This window comes from Sphaeramia orbicularis, chromosome 15 (assembly GCF_902148855.1).
Source record: "Sphaeramia orbicularis chromosome 15, fSphaOr1.1, whole genome shotgun sequence".
NCBI classification, from domain to species: Eukaryota; Metazoa; Chordata; class Actinopteri; order Kurtiformes; family Apogonidae; genus Sphaeramia; species Sphaeramia orbicularis.
Window position 1 is genome coordinate 42,253,133 of NC_043971.1, and position 15,666 is coordinate 42,268,798.

A 15,666-nucleotide genomic window follows, 5' to 3' on the forward strand; every position below is an offset into this window, starting at 1 on the left:
GATTGTTTTATCTTGTTGTACAGTGTCCTTGGGTGTCTTGAAAGGCGCTTACAAATAAAATGTATTATTATTATTATTATTATTATTATTATTATTATTATTATTATTATTATTATTATTATTATTATTATTACAATGTTGATTCACCAGTAAAACCCATGGAGTTGGATCAATGAGAGTGGATGGAGACAGTTGGTTTTATGTTCAGTTACTGATATCTCTGTTTTTAAAAAAGTCACTTTATCTTCAGTTTTCTCTGTTTCTGATATAATAACTAATAACCTTTGGATTTATTCTGAGCTTTTATGAACATCTACATGATCAGTGAAATAAATATAACAAAATACATGATTTTCACTGAAAAAAAATGCAAAATACAGAGGACAATGTTATCATAAATGGAGATAAATCACTTAAGAAAGATTAAATCCAGAGAAAAATTCATTTGGGAACTGCCACAAAAGTAGCATTGGGTCTTTATGGGTTAATACTATGATGTACTACCAATGTTTTTTGTTTTTTGTTTTTTCGCAAATGCACTGTTGCAACATCCTGCAGTCAACAGTGGAGGGAATCAAACATATCTGCAGCATTGATCCAGTGCTAATGAAGTGTAGAGATTGGACTGGATATATGAGATGACCCATACAGACTGTAATTTATAGTCCATGAAAGAAATAATACAGCATAATGCGAAGGAATTTGACATTTTTCTGCCATCATACATCGTCATATCCCAACAAATGAAACCCTAACCCCCTCAGACCATGACCACTAAAAAACCTCTGAATAATTCCACTGAATAAAAATATAAATAGTTATATAATCTGTATCTAGACCTGGTTCATCTTGAGGGAGATAATAGAGCAGTGTTTTTCAACCTTGGGGTCAGGAACCACGTGGGGCCGCCTGGAATTCAGATGGAGTCACCTGAAATATCTAGTAATTGATAAAAATTTTACAAAAAACTTACTAATAAAAAATGCATAGTGAGTTGACAATCACAATCCATAAAAGACGTGACAAACTGTAAAGCTGAAACTGAAGCGCTGTGGTACTGTTTATCTGTCAAATGTTCATTGTGGTCGGTTTCAGATGCTGCAGCTCTTTCATAATTCATAGCTTGAGTTCTTGTTTGTTCAGTATTAACCCTTTCATGCATAAGTCACTCCAGTGGACAGTTATTCTCCAGCTGTTCTCTTGTATATTAATGGGTTTTGTTGTTTTAGTTCCATATCAGCCAACACAGTGGACACTTACGCACCATCCCATAATACACTGACATTCAGACCATTACTGTAACTTTGCCGTTCTTGATAAACCTGATCTGCACTAACATGTTTGAGTGTAAATCAATTGTTATTTGTTAGACAAGAAGGTTTTTTTTTGCATATTATCTCCATGAAGTGAGTAATTACTGGCATTAGAATATGTTAAAATGTGAGAAGACATCAGATTAGCAGCATTAAAAATGTTTTTATTTCATTGCTTTCACATCACTTTCTGATATTGGGTTTTAAACACATGTTTCTTTACTTCAAAAATTAAATGCATGGATATTTTTGTAACGCCACAAAAAAAAAAAAAAAAAAAAACTTGATCGCATTGTTTTTTTATGCCTAAGGAGGAATAAAAACACTGAAGACAAAAATCTTGTCTAAGGTTCTCACAATTCATGCATGAAAGGGTTAATTGTCAGCCTTGTAAATCCAAGCTGGACTGACTGACCAAGAAAAATAAAATTCTGACTTTGTGCAGTAATCTACACCTGGCTTTACTGCCTCCATCCATAATAATATACATTATATAGACTAAATGTCATCTAAAATTAACATTTATTTGCAACATAGTATAGCAAACTATTACATGTTAAAAAACAAATTCATTTTAGCAGAAAAAAATGTCTCCGTCTTGAATGTCTGGGGTCACCAGAAATTTGTGATGTTAAAATGGGGTCATGAGCCAAAAAAGGTTGGGAACCACTGTAATATAGAGATATAGTAGAGACTTACAATGTTGAAATGTATAAAACATTCAAGTTGAAATGTGCTGTAGATTTTGAGTTAGGGTTCAGACAGATAGACAGACAGACAAAGGTGTGTTAATATCTAACATTGAGTAATCCTTTCTAATAGGGTCACAAAAAAGGGTTTTAACTCCAAAAGTGAAACTCAAACTCCAGTGGATTCCTAAAGTCAACATTTCCCTGGGTGTACAGAGTATTTTACTGCCTGTAAAGCAGCTTTAGGTTTAATGACCACCGACATCAAGTCATCATTCAGCAAAACACAAACATCAACAAACTGATAAATAATACACTGAACAAGTGTGACACTGTAAATAGAAACCATCTCTAAACAGCTTCAGTGGGAATTCACTGCTCCTGAAACTAACAGTGAAAACAATCCACAGTCACAGTCAATTCTCATAATGTTACTAAATAAAAAGTACAAATTCTTTAATTCACAAGAATTAAATTTAAATTCTATTTAAATTACAGACATGATATAATTATATTTTATTGTCTTCCAACTGTGTGTCATAACTGGCCTCAGCAAAACCTTCTCTATTATGTAGAGAGCTAAGCTACTAATAATAATTTATGGATTGATTTATTATCATTTATCATCAATCCAAAAGTCATTCTAATCTCATGTATATGAATAAATACTGGCATGTGAAATACTAAAGGTGAACACGGAAGGTTTTCATATCTAAACTACAGCAGTAAAATAAGGCTCATAATACAAATACAGAAGATATAAATAGCAAAAATAAAAACATTCGTCTGCATCTGTTCCATGTGGAAGAATGTAAAACTGTCCATGTGATTTGTGACACAGTGGGATGTAATATGAAACAATGGACGCTTTAATGTGATGATATCTTCATGTGACAGAGTTACTACTTATGACAAATGACTGAATGACTGTGGTTGGATGGATCTGTCAGTCTGATGCCATGTATGAGTCTGTGAGCTGCAAAAACCTTTTGTATAAAGAAGTGTTAAATGCAGGTTAATTGTTGTGAACTCTGTCTGATCCAAGCTTAATGTGAGGCGCGTTGGCCAAAGCTGGCTTTCCCAAACACGCTCTTAGCACTTAGATTAGGCCTAAGGACGTATAGAGGAGCAGATCTGATCAGAGTGCTTAGGCAGCTCATGGGGCAGAGTACAGAGGCTTTCCACCAAACTGGAATGTCAGTAACTCCACTGCTGTCGCTGTTGATCTGTCTGCATCCGCCTGTTCCTGCTTCCTCTCTCGTTTAATAACTCCACTGTGTTACCGTCTTTCTCTGTACATTCCTATGTCTCTCTCTGAGTCACTCGAAGGGTTTCGGGTTGCTGCTGGTAGGTCAGGGAAATGTTTGCTGTGTGAATCACTGCTGGCTTCCCTCTTACTTTAGCTATGATTTCACTTCCAGCGCAAAAGCATTTGTGTGGAGCTATGTTGTCAGCTGGATATTACGGCAAATGATACTCACTATTCCTCAGCCAAAATAAGCTCATAGTAACATTTCTTCTAAATATATTTAGTAAACATCTGTGCATTAATGATTTTAGTTTCAGGTAAATAATCTCTATTTGTTATGAGTCTATTCTAGGTTAACAAGGGCTGGGCAATGTGGCCAAAAGTGTGATAAAAAAAAAAAGTATATATTGAGAATTTTTACAATAAACATCAAATCATCATTCCTCTAATGCACAGGTGTCAAACATGCGGCCCGGGGGCCAAAACCGGCCCGTCAAAGTGTCCAATCCGGCCCGTGGGATGAATTTGTGAAATGCAAAAATTACACAGAAGATATTAACAGTCAAGGATGTTCAAATCATTTTAGGTCAGTTTAATCTAAAGTGGGTCAGACCAGTAAAATACTATCATAATAACCTATAAATAATGAAAACTGCAAATTTTTGTCTTTGTTTTAGTTTTTAAAAAGCAAAATTACACAAAAATGTTTACATTTACAGAAGAGCCTTTTAGAAAAAATGTGAATAACCTGAACAAATATGAACATCCTGAAATGTCTTAAGACTAGTCTGTCTAATTTTACCAATATTCTGCCTGTTATTAAATGTTTTGTGTATTTGTAGATCCACTGTGATCTGTAAGGTGTGATGTAGAAATGATAAACTAAGTATACTAAACACATATTTTTAAAAAATAATTTTCAGGTTGGTCATATTTATTCATGTTCAGAATGTTTGTAGATGTAAACATTTTCATTATGGAATCTGACTTTTTTCACTCAAAAACAGAGAGAAAACTTTAGAGTTGACATTATTTATAAGTTCTTATACTATTATTTATATTATTTTACTGGTCTGGCCCCACTTTATATCATAGTAGGCTGTGTGTGGCCCCTGAAATAAAATGAGTTTGACAGCCCTGCTCTAATGTAAAGGCTGAGAAGTGTCAGACAGCTGAAGAAGCCAGATGGTTCTTTGTGCACAGTACAAAAAAAAAGTGTCAATTTAACTCTTAGAGAGTTGAATTTAACTCTGTTTCAAATAACATTTGGTCCCACTCAAAATTTGTGTAAAATTCACTTTATGGCCAGTGTCAAATTTTCAGAGTTCATTCTAATCAATTCAGCGTCAAAATTAACAATGAAATATGTGAAAATATTTAACACTGTGGTGTTTTCACACTGTTGGAGTGATATGATTACACTTTATAGAGCTATTTTTACTCCAAATTTAGTTTAAAAATGACTCTATAATGTGTTAATATTTATTTCTCTAGTTTTATTTTCTTCATCAGTTTGCACCCTCCACTAATATTGAAACAATGTAGAACTAGAAGGGTTCTCCAGGTGGGGGCTGTGAGATGATTTACAGAAATTTCTTGAAGTAGCTCCTGGGATGGTAATGGTAGTTTAAGTGTATTATTAACGCACTAACAGTTTGAAGGGAGAAGACTTGTTCTATGGGTTTCCATCGTTTATAATACCATGGTAACTTTGTATGGACCAAGGTTCTAATAGTTTTGGATTTTTCATTATTGTTTAGTTTTACTTAGTTTTGACTTTTTTTTCTCTAATTCAGTTAGTTTTAATTCATTTTTAGAGCAGGTTTGCTGGTTTTTTATTAGTTTTCATTTTTTTGTAAATGGTTAGTTTTAATTTACTTTTAGTTTCTTTATATCTTTTATGTTCTTTGCCATCATATTCAAATAAATCCCAGACAGGACTCTGCTGCTTTCTCCCAACATTAGTCTGAATGTTTCCAGGTAGAGTGGGGACGAAAAGATGACAAAACGACAAGTGACAACACGTGACGGACCATGAAGTGTCATATGGTGTCACCAGCTAAAATTGCTAGAGCGAAATAAATCAACTTCATATCAATCCGACATTGACAAAGACGAAAACGAAGGGAATTTTATCCAGAATTTTTATTAATTTTAGTTAGTTTTGTAACCACACAATACAATTTCAGTTAGTTATCATGTTTGTCTTTTAATTATAGTTTTTATTTATGTCAGTTAAGGAAAATGTTTTTTCAATTCTAGTTTTTAGCATTTCGTCAGTTTTCGTTAATGATTATGACCTTGGTATGGACAATCAGGTTCAGTATTGCTCTGCCTACAGGTTCGACTAATGGTGTCACATTAATAAAAGTAAAAATAAAAAGGCCAATAAACACTGTAAAACAGACACATTAACCTAAATAAACATTAACAAAAAAGAAAAAAAAAAAAAAACCTTGAATCCCTGTACATAAAATAGAATACAATGAATAAAATGTCCAGTACCCACAATGCAATGCGGCAGATTGGCACTAATCATCCCTCTGTAGAGTTGAATTTTACACTGCATCTGTGCTAAACTTTACACTGACTTTTAACTCTACTGTTAGAGCTGGTTTACTCTCCATAGAGCTATAAAAACTCTTTCTAGGTTAAAATAGTTTGACTCTGACATGTTGACACTGCATTTTTTACCGTGTGGTTTTAAACTACACTGCTTGGCCCAAAAAGTCACACATGTAGTATTTGAATGCACCACCTTTGGTTTTGATTCCAGGAGACATTCACTGTGACATGTTTTTTTTTGCCACATAGTGTTTATGTAGTGTCACAATAAGGTTCATAATAGTATGCATTCATTTTTTGATTATTGATGATGGAGAATCGGACCACTGCATCAAATCTTCATCACATCCCAAATTAGAGTCTGGACTTCATGGAGGTTTATCCATGTGTGAAAATGATGTCTCATTCTCCCTGAACCATTCTGTCACAAATCTGATGATCCTGATCAGTCCTGGTATTGTCCAGTTGTTTTGACATTAAAGACATGAGAGGACACTTACTGCATCGGTTAGAGTTAAATAACCTGTTACAGCTGAAACATTATTAACCACTGCAGTACTTACCAGTGGAAGGATCTGAACTATCTGTTTAGTTAAATCCAGTGAATGTCTCCTGGAATCAAAACAAAAGGTGGTGCGGTGGAATATAGCATGTGTGACTTTTTTGGACTGAGCAGTGTATTTGTAAAACATATAACAAGATGAAATTGTTGTTAAAGACACATAAAATATGAAACAAGATGAGAACAATGTGAGACACAAATAGCATAAATGATGTAAAATATAAAAGCAGTCCAATCTTCTACGAGCAACAAGACCCTTATTTGGGATTTTAAACTCATCTTCACAGTAAGAACAGGACAAACACTTCAGAAATCAAGAGACAAAACAATTAAAACAATTGTCATGATGGAATGTTCTTTCAATGTGAAAACATGCATGAATAAAAGAAAACATGGATGGATGGATGGATGGATGGATGGATGGATGGATGGATGGATGGACAGATGGATGGACGGACGAACGGACGGTTGGATGGGTGGATGGACGGACAGATAGACGGATGGATAGACGGACAGATGGATGGACAGATGGACGGACGGACAGACGGACAGAGGGATGGATGGATGGATGGACGGATGGACGGATGGACGGATGGACGGACAGATGGATGGATGGACGGATGGATGGACGGACGGATGGACGGATGAATAAATGGATGGATGGATGGATGGATGGATGGATGGACGGATGGATGAATAAATGGATGGATGGATGGATGGATGGACGGACGGATGAATAAATGGATGGATGGATGGATGGATGGATGGATGAATGGATGGATGGATGGACGGACGGATGGACGGATGAATAAATGGATGGATGGATGGATGGACGGATGGATGAATAAATGGATGGATGGATGGATGGATGGACGGACGGACGGACGGATGAATAAATGGATGGATGGATGGATGGATCTTTATCCTTAGTAACTGATTGCACATCCTTCCAGACCACCCGACATGTATCCAGTGTTTGTCTGAAGGGGGCCTCTCATGGTTCTTGTCAGAACCCAGACCAGAGGTTTACTGCGCTGACACGTTTTCCTCTAAATCTCCAGTGAATGTTGCTTTGTGTCTAAAGTGAAGCCAGAACTGACATGAGTACATCTGGGATCACTGTGTGGGATTTTACTCATTTGATGAAACAACAAAACCAGGCCAAACTGATGAACTGTCATTTTCTTGAACCGTATAAATATTAGAGCTCCTAAAATACACTGCCTGTAAGCCTGTCTCCTTGTCCACATCACCATGACAACAACAACTCTGCCTCATTTTGGGTGAATAACGCGTCTGCCTGTCCTCCCTCTGCAGGTTTTCATCAAACTCCAGACTCTGTCAGGAGATGACTGATGTGTGTGTTTGTGTGTGTGTGTGTGTGGTAGGTTCAGTGTTCTGCTCGGCGGATGAGACCCGACTGGTGAAAACCCTGTTCACCGGTTACAACAAAGTGGTTCGACCAGTCAACCACTTCAGTGAAGCTGTGGTGGTCACAGTGGGACTGCAGCTCATTCAGCTCATCAGTGTGGTAAAGAACAACCAACATCTCACTCATTTTGGTCTCTTATGACACTGGCTACTATAGTACAGTGAACACGTATATACAAATAATTCCTCTCATATTTTAAACCTATCTGGAGATCGCCCAGTTTGGATTTCTACAACCTGATGTAATTACAACAGTTTAGGGCAAGAAAAAGCAAATAGTTGTGGCCCTAAGAAGAAAGCATTAACACTGTCAGGAACAAGTGGTGCCAGGCGCAGCAAACCCCACCCCTCACATGTGTTGTAGCTCATCGATCCAGCTGATGTCATCATGTCTACGCCTGTGCTGATGTCAGAATATCAATTGCCTCTATATATATGTGTGTCAAGTCTGAAGTAAATTGAAACAAAATTGATGCTTTTATAGACATGTGGAATATCAGCCATTATAACTGAACAGAAAAAAAAAAGATTTAAAAATTCATTAAAAATTTGAACTTTGACCCATTTTTCCCAAAATAAAATGACATCTATTCTGGGTCACTGGTAATCTATGAACCCAGTTTGGTATGAATTGAACCAGTAGTTTTGCTGCTGCAGTGTTAACAAACAAACAAACAAACAAACAAACAAACAAACAAACAAACAAATGAAATAGCCATAGTCAGCGCGCATGCTGGCGGCCTTCGAAAAAGAGCTTTGGCCTATATTGTCATGCTTTATAATCTGATACTAGTTGTTTTTCTCTATCTGCAAAATTGAGGGCGTTATGATCAAAAATTGGGTATTTTGAAAATCATGACCTTGAGTTTGACCTTTCAAGGTCATCGAAGGTCAGCAAAACTGGTACCAAATGAAAGACCATGTCTGACTTCCTATAAGTCAATAATACAAAGTTAGTCGACATCCGTCTCAGTTTTCAAGATAGAAGCCGTTTTGGGGATATGCAAATTAAGTACTTGAGCCCTGGTCACTTTAGATGACAATAATTCATTCATTCATTTTCTGAACCCACTTTATCCTCACTAGGGTCAGGGGGGTCACTTGGAGCCTATCCCAGCTACTTACAGGTGAAGGCGGGGTTCACCCTGGACATTTCACCAGTTCATCGCAGGGCTGAACATGTAGAGACAAACAATCACTCTCACATTCACACCTATGGGCAATTTAGATTAACCAACTAACCTATCAGTGCATGTGTTTGGATGGTGGGAGGAAGCTGGAGTACCCACAGAGAACCCACGCAGACACGGGAGAACATGCAAACTCCACACCCCCGTCGACTGGTGTTGGAATTGAATCCAGGACCTTCTTGTTGTGAGACACGAGTGCTAACCACTGCACCACTGTGTCGCCCAGATGACAATACGTTAAAATCTATATTTTCGCACATGACAAATGAGGTAGGTAATGGAATTGGTAATTGAATTTCCAATAATTTGGCATTAGTTTGAAATCGCTACAATGAACAGAACGGAAGTTATTAACAATAAACACATTTTACATACATTACCATAGCAACTGCAACGTAGAGTTGTGAAAATTTGGCATATGAGAAGGGACTTACAGAGAGATATTGCTTGTCAAATTTCGGTATAGTCCCTTAAATATTGGCAATATCACAGCAATTTGAAATTTTGGAAAACTGAGTTTACTGATAACCCTGTTAAAACCCAGGGAGCTAACTAAGGTGTCACCCTTATGATGTCATGATGCAGACCATTGGGCTCCCGTAGAGATGAGGACCAGAGGAGAGTCACCTGCTTCAATAAGGGCTTAGTTGAGATATACAGTTCATTATTAGTCTTCTACAGATGAACAGGTAAGGCATTGTTCGGCCTACAGCTTTCACTTATGGTAAGAAAAATAAACATAAACATAAAAAGGCCAATAAACATTGTCATACACACACTTTAACCTAAATTCACACAAACACAATAACCCCCGCTGAACCCCTGCCCATAACATAGAACACAATAGAACATAATGTCCAATACCCATAATGCAATGCAGCAAGCACGCCACAATACATTTACTTCTCACTCTCTTTTCTTCAGATTTAACAAGAAAATACAAGAAATGTGTATAGCCTTAAAACACACACAAAAAACTGAACTAAATGTGTTCTAAAGGTTAAAGTTACTATTTCTTGTGACCTCTGACCCCATGACAGAAGCAGCGCAAACAGTTTGAAACATCTGTCGTGTGGTGAATGAAACCTGGTGTAAAATGTCAGAAAATTAATGCAATAAATCTCATATTGTCTGAACAAAATAAGACATGTTTAGTACACAGGGAGGTCACACTAAATACTACCTCTGTGGTTTATAGAGGCCTTGTTTTCCCTGAAATGTTTGTTTTTCCTGCTGTACATACTTCACATATATCAGATTGAATCTTAACAGAGACAGAAATGCGTATGTGGTCATTAGAACTTTACTAAACCAACAAACCTAATATTGGCCAAGGACTTTTGCACAATACTGTATATTTGGAAAATTTTACATAAAATTGAAAGTCCAAAATTAATCAGTCTGGATGTTAATATTAATATAATGCTCTGAAGTTCTGCAGATACTGAAAATGTCAAATACAGCAGTTTTGTACAGAAACAAAAATGTGATGCATGATTCATATGTAAGAATCTCAGCTCATACTTTATTTATAGAACAGCTTTCATGCAAGATTTTAACATACAGTGCTTAACAGTCAGATATTAAAACACGAATACAACAGTGTGTGCACGGTGATACAACAAATACAACGTACAGCAGCACAGAGAAGAAGCATGATAACTATATAGAGATAAATGCAAAACTATTAACTGGGTTACTTTTTTGGCTGGAGTCATTTTCATAAATAGTGCCATTGTTGCACAGTATTTAAGAAACAGCTGCTGTTGTAAAATATTCTAGTGCTTTGCCCCTGAGGGTGTGTTCACTGGGCTGTTTGAAAACACAGCTGAACACTTCTCATCTGCAGTTTTCACTCAGTTCAAGTAAGTAACATCCAGACACAGATTATGGACACTCCCACTGGCAGCAGGACTGTCCTCTGTCCTTTGGACCTTGTTTTTTGAGGGTTAAAGATGAGATGAAAGTAGGGAAATAAAGCCAGACTGTTTTATATTAAGTCTATCTCACACATTTCCATCTCTTTTACTATAACAAACATTATCTGTTTGCATAAATGTGTCACAGTTACACTAAAAGGCAAAATAATACAAACTTAGATTCAAGATTCAAGATTTTTATTTGTAAATGGGTCATGTTATGAACAGTAGAAATGCAAGAACAGTCCACAAAGGCCGTGTAATAGAAGTTAGACAACCAAATGATAGACAAAAACTTGCTCTTAAGCAGTGACGTCATGTAAATAAAATTAAATATAAAGTTGAAGTGACTATATAAATAATAGCATAATAGCTAAAACACTGTATTACAGTATCGAAACAAACTCAAAAACCAACTCTTGTATTTGCATAGTGCAGAAAAAGAGGATACGCAAAGTGCAGGTGTAATATGTATGTGTGTATATGTTTGTGTACATGTGTATATTTGCATTCTTTGCGGTCCAGGGTTAATCTCGGCTACTTTAATGGGACAAATTGTGCAATTTAAAGACCAATACTACGATTCACAAAAATTAGTCTTAGTCACTGAGAACAAAGTGCAAAAAGTATGTCAGCTTTTAGGTTTGTCAAATGCTCCATTTAGTAATAATTAGTGCAGTCAAACAATTAAAATTTTTGATCAGATTAATCACAGGTTGCTATGGATTAATTTTGATTAATCACAGTTAAATATCATTCATTTTTAATCTAATCGCATTTCATTTTGCAAAGAAGGGAATATACAGGGTGGGGAAGCAAAACGTACAATATTTTGAGGCAGGGATTGAAAGACAGTGTATGACCAATTAGTTTATTGAAAGTCATGAGAATTTATTTGCCACAAGAAAATGTACATAATAGAAAATGTTTTTATTCTATGTGTCCTCCTTCTTTCTCAATAACTGCCTTCACACGCTTCCTGAAACTTGCGCAAGTGTTCCTCAAATATTCGGGTGACAACTTCTCCCATTCTTCTTTAATAGTATCTTCCAGACTTTCTCGTAATAGTTTTGCTCATAGTCATTCTCTTCTTTCCATTATAAACAGTCTTTATGGACACTCCAACTATTTTTGAAATCTCCTTTGGTGTGACAAGTGCATTCAGCAAATCACACACTCTTTGACATTTGCTTTCCTGATTACTCATATGGGCAAAAGTTTTTCTGAAAAGGTATGGATAATAGTGTTAGGTATGATTATGACATCAATATATGTTTGGTTTCAAAACAATTGACGTAGTGCCTGCTGAGAAAAAAAAACTAAATGTTCATAGTAAATTTTGCTTCCCCACCCTGTATATGCACTTAATGTGTTTCTCACAAGCAAGCTGACTAACGTATGCTTTGCGTTAATGTGGTATTTGAAGCTGGAACCGCTTCGGTAAAAACAAAAGTCCTTCCTGGAGAGTGTACATAATACTTTGTCGGTCGACTGCTCCGTCATGGCTTTTTTTTTGTCCTCATATTTCCATCCAGAGGGCCAATGTGCTGTTTAGTGTCTTCCATCTTTACGGGTTGGTTCTGCTGCCTGTCACTACTGCCCATTTGTTCATGCGTGACAGTAACTCTACTTGGACAAACTGCCCCAAATGTATTAGCAGAGACGTTCACAGTCACTCTGCACTGCAAATGGATTAATTGCATTAAAAATTTTAATCAGATTAATCATTATGATGGATTAATCTGCGTTAATGTGTTAATTTTGACAGCCCTAGTGATAATCAATCTAAAATCTGTATATAATTGTGAACTCCTACAGCCACTGAATCATCTTAACTAGCTCAAACCCTTTACTAAGGCCACATTCTCTGATAGTTTTAATCAGTACATCAGTGTTATGGTCAGTTTCATTTTCCTATATTAAACAAATCATTCCCAAAACACCTGATGTGTTCTGAATGTAGATCAGATTTAGTATCTTTCTGAGACACATGTGATCTGTTTAAGTCCAGTCTTTTAATGCGTCAGTGATGTGAAAATGTCCCACAAGCACAAATGGTTAAATTTAACAAACAAATGGAAATGATGACAGAAGAGTATATGTGTGTGAAGCCATTCTATTAAACATGCAAACATAATCCACAGTAGAATCAGTATTTAAAAACAATACATGACCCCTGATAGTTTATTCTACTCTATTGTGTTTTGAGTTGTTACTTTAGTTATTATAGAAAACGTCTTCAGTTTATTCATTACAATATTCTACCAAGACAGTCGGTCATCTGACTCCTGTTCTGACAAACCTGGAGAAAAGCTAATAAAGATTTCTTTTTCTTTTTTGTCAGACAGGTGGAAAAAAAAGTTGATTTTTTATCTTAACATGTTTGGGCTACAGCCTGTCGCCTTCCTTGATGTTATTGTGACGTGTCATTGTCAGCTGTTTTATCCAGGTTCACCAGGCAACAGGGGACGGTTATGCCCCCTGCTGCCTGGGATCCCACAGAGGACAGCATCCCAGGTGTGGGAGAAGGGGTAGGATCCCTCATCCCTGTTCATGGTCCTTTTCTAATTTCTACGGCCTCCCTAATCCAGCGGTGGTATTTGTTAGTTTCAGAGCAGATGACCGCGGCTTTTCCACCTGTCTGACAAAAAAGAGAAAGAAATCTTCATAAGTTCAGTAGACAGTATGAATCTAATTGGACTACTGGAGAAACACTAATACACAGTTGTGTCAAACATGTGGCCTGGGGGCCAAAACCGGCCCGCCAAAGTTCCAATCCGGCCCACGGAATAAATTTGCAAAGTGCAAGTTAAGGCATCAAATTCAAAAATAATATCATAATAACCTATAAATAATGACAACACCAATTTTGTCTCTTTGATTTAGTGCAAAAAACAGTAAATTACAAAAAATGTTTACATTTACACACCATCCTGTAACAATAAAATGTGCATAACCTGAACAAATATGAACAACCTGAAATGTCTAAAGAAAATTAAGCACAATTTTAACAAAATTCTGCCTATTATTAAATGTTTTGTGCCTTTGTAGATCTGATCTGTAAGGCATATGTATAAATGATAAGTTCAGGCATAATATTAATAAAACTGTACTTATATTTCTTAAGAAATTTCTTTTTTTTTCAGGTTATTCACATCCTTTTTGTTTGGATAGTTTGTAAATGTAACTATTGGCATAACTGAATGTTATTTTTAGCACTAAAACAATTTGGAGTTGTCATTATTTATTAGCTGTCATGCTGTTATTTTACTGGTCCAGCCCACTTCAGATTAAATTGGGCTGAATGTGGCCTGTGCTAATATTTAAAGACCAGAATCTTCAATTTTACACAAGGGAAGGAAAGAAAACTTCACAATTTACTTAATGTGAGAAACAATGGAATACACACATACAAACCAATCACACTGACAGTTTTCTGTTGTTTTTCTTCTTCTCTTTAAGGATGAGGTGAACCAGATTGTGACCAGTAATGTGCGTCTCAGACAGGTAAGATGAACTTTCATGAACCCTCATGTAAAAGTCCCCATTAGAAAGACAACTGGGTGTGCTTCATATTATTACTATTCAGATGATTTGTAATCCGTCCTACCTAGTGCACATATGAAGGATCTCAAATGTTGGATTGATGATCATAAGATGCTTTAATTATGTGAGTGATATGGAGTGAACATGCCTCACTGACACCAGTAGTCAGAGGTTAATGGTCAGAAAGGCAACAATCTGAGGTCTGCAAAAGAGTGTATACCCATACTGGCCGCTTTATTAGGTACACCTGGTACTAGTAAGATGTACCTAATAAAGTGGCCAGTGAGTGTATATTGAAAATAATGAACATTATTAATTATGATATGTAAATCAGTTTTCAGTGTCAACAAGAGAATGTAAAACATTTTCTTTTCTCCGACCCTTTCATTTGTTTTGTTTCTTTGCATATTTTATTTAACATTTATTTAATTTTCAGTTTCATGAGTTAGTCTTTTTTATATTTTTCATTTCACTTGTCCTGTTGCAGTGTATCATTTCAGTCTTGTTTTTTTTTTTTATTAAGTCTTTTCGCATCTCTTGTATTAGTGTCTCATGCCATCATTTATATCACAGGTGTCAAACATGCGGCCCAGGGGCCAAATCCAGCCTGCCAAAGGGTCCAATCTAGCCCTCGGGTTGAATTTGTGAAATACAAAAATTACACTGAAGATATTAACAATCAGTGGTGTCAAAATCATTTTAATTCGGGTTACACATACAGACACATACAGTCCAATTAGATTTCAAGTGGGTCAGAACCAGTAAAATATTATCATAATAACCTATAAATAATGACAACCCCAAATTCTCTCTTTGTGTTTTTTGGTGTAAAAAAGAAAAATTACATGAAAATGTTTACATTACCAAACTATACTTGTACAAAAAAACGTGAATAACCTGAACAAATATGAACAAACGGAAATGTCTTGAGAAAAGTAAATACAATTTTACCAGTATTCTGCCTGTTACTAAATGTTTTGTGCGATTGTAATGCACATGTTTAAATGATAAACTGATAAACTAAGGCATAATATTGTTAAAACTGCATTTGTTTTTCTCAAGACAATTCAAGTTGTTCATGTTATTTAGATTTTTAAGGAAACTTTGTAGATGTAAACCTGATCATAACATAATTTTACTTTTTTCACTGTTATTATTTTACTGGTCCGACCCACTGGAGATCAAATTGGGCTGAATGTGGC

General features: G+C 36.0%; 1 protein-coding gene and 1 long non-coding RNA gene across 2 annotated transcripts in view; both read left to right on the top strand.

Moving 5' to 3' along the window:
* Positions 1-15,666, top strand: part of chrna1 (cholinergic receptor, nicotinic, alpha 1 (muscle)) — a 39,145-nt gene that overhangs the window by 8,026 nt on the left and 15,453 nt on the right. The window contains 2 exon segments of the mRNA XM_030155201.1: positions 7,767-7,909; positions 14,381-14,425. Of these exon segments, the coding sequence (XP_030011061.1) occupies positions 7,767-7,909; positions 14,381-14,425 (188 nt within the window).
* Positions 8,564-8,852, top strand: LOC115433737 (uncharacterized). Its single transcript, XR_003937412.1, has 2 exons — positions 8,564-8,601; positions 8,700-8,852. It is a non-coding gene; the product is annotated as an uncharacterized LOC115433737 (long non-coding RNA).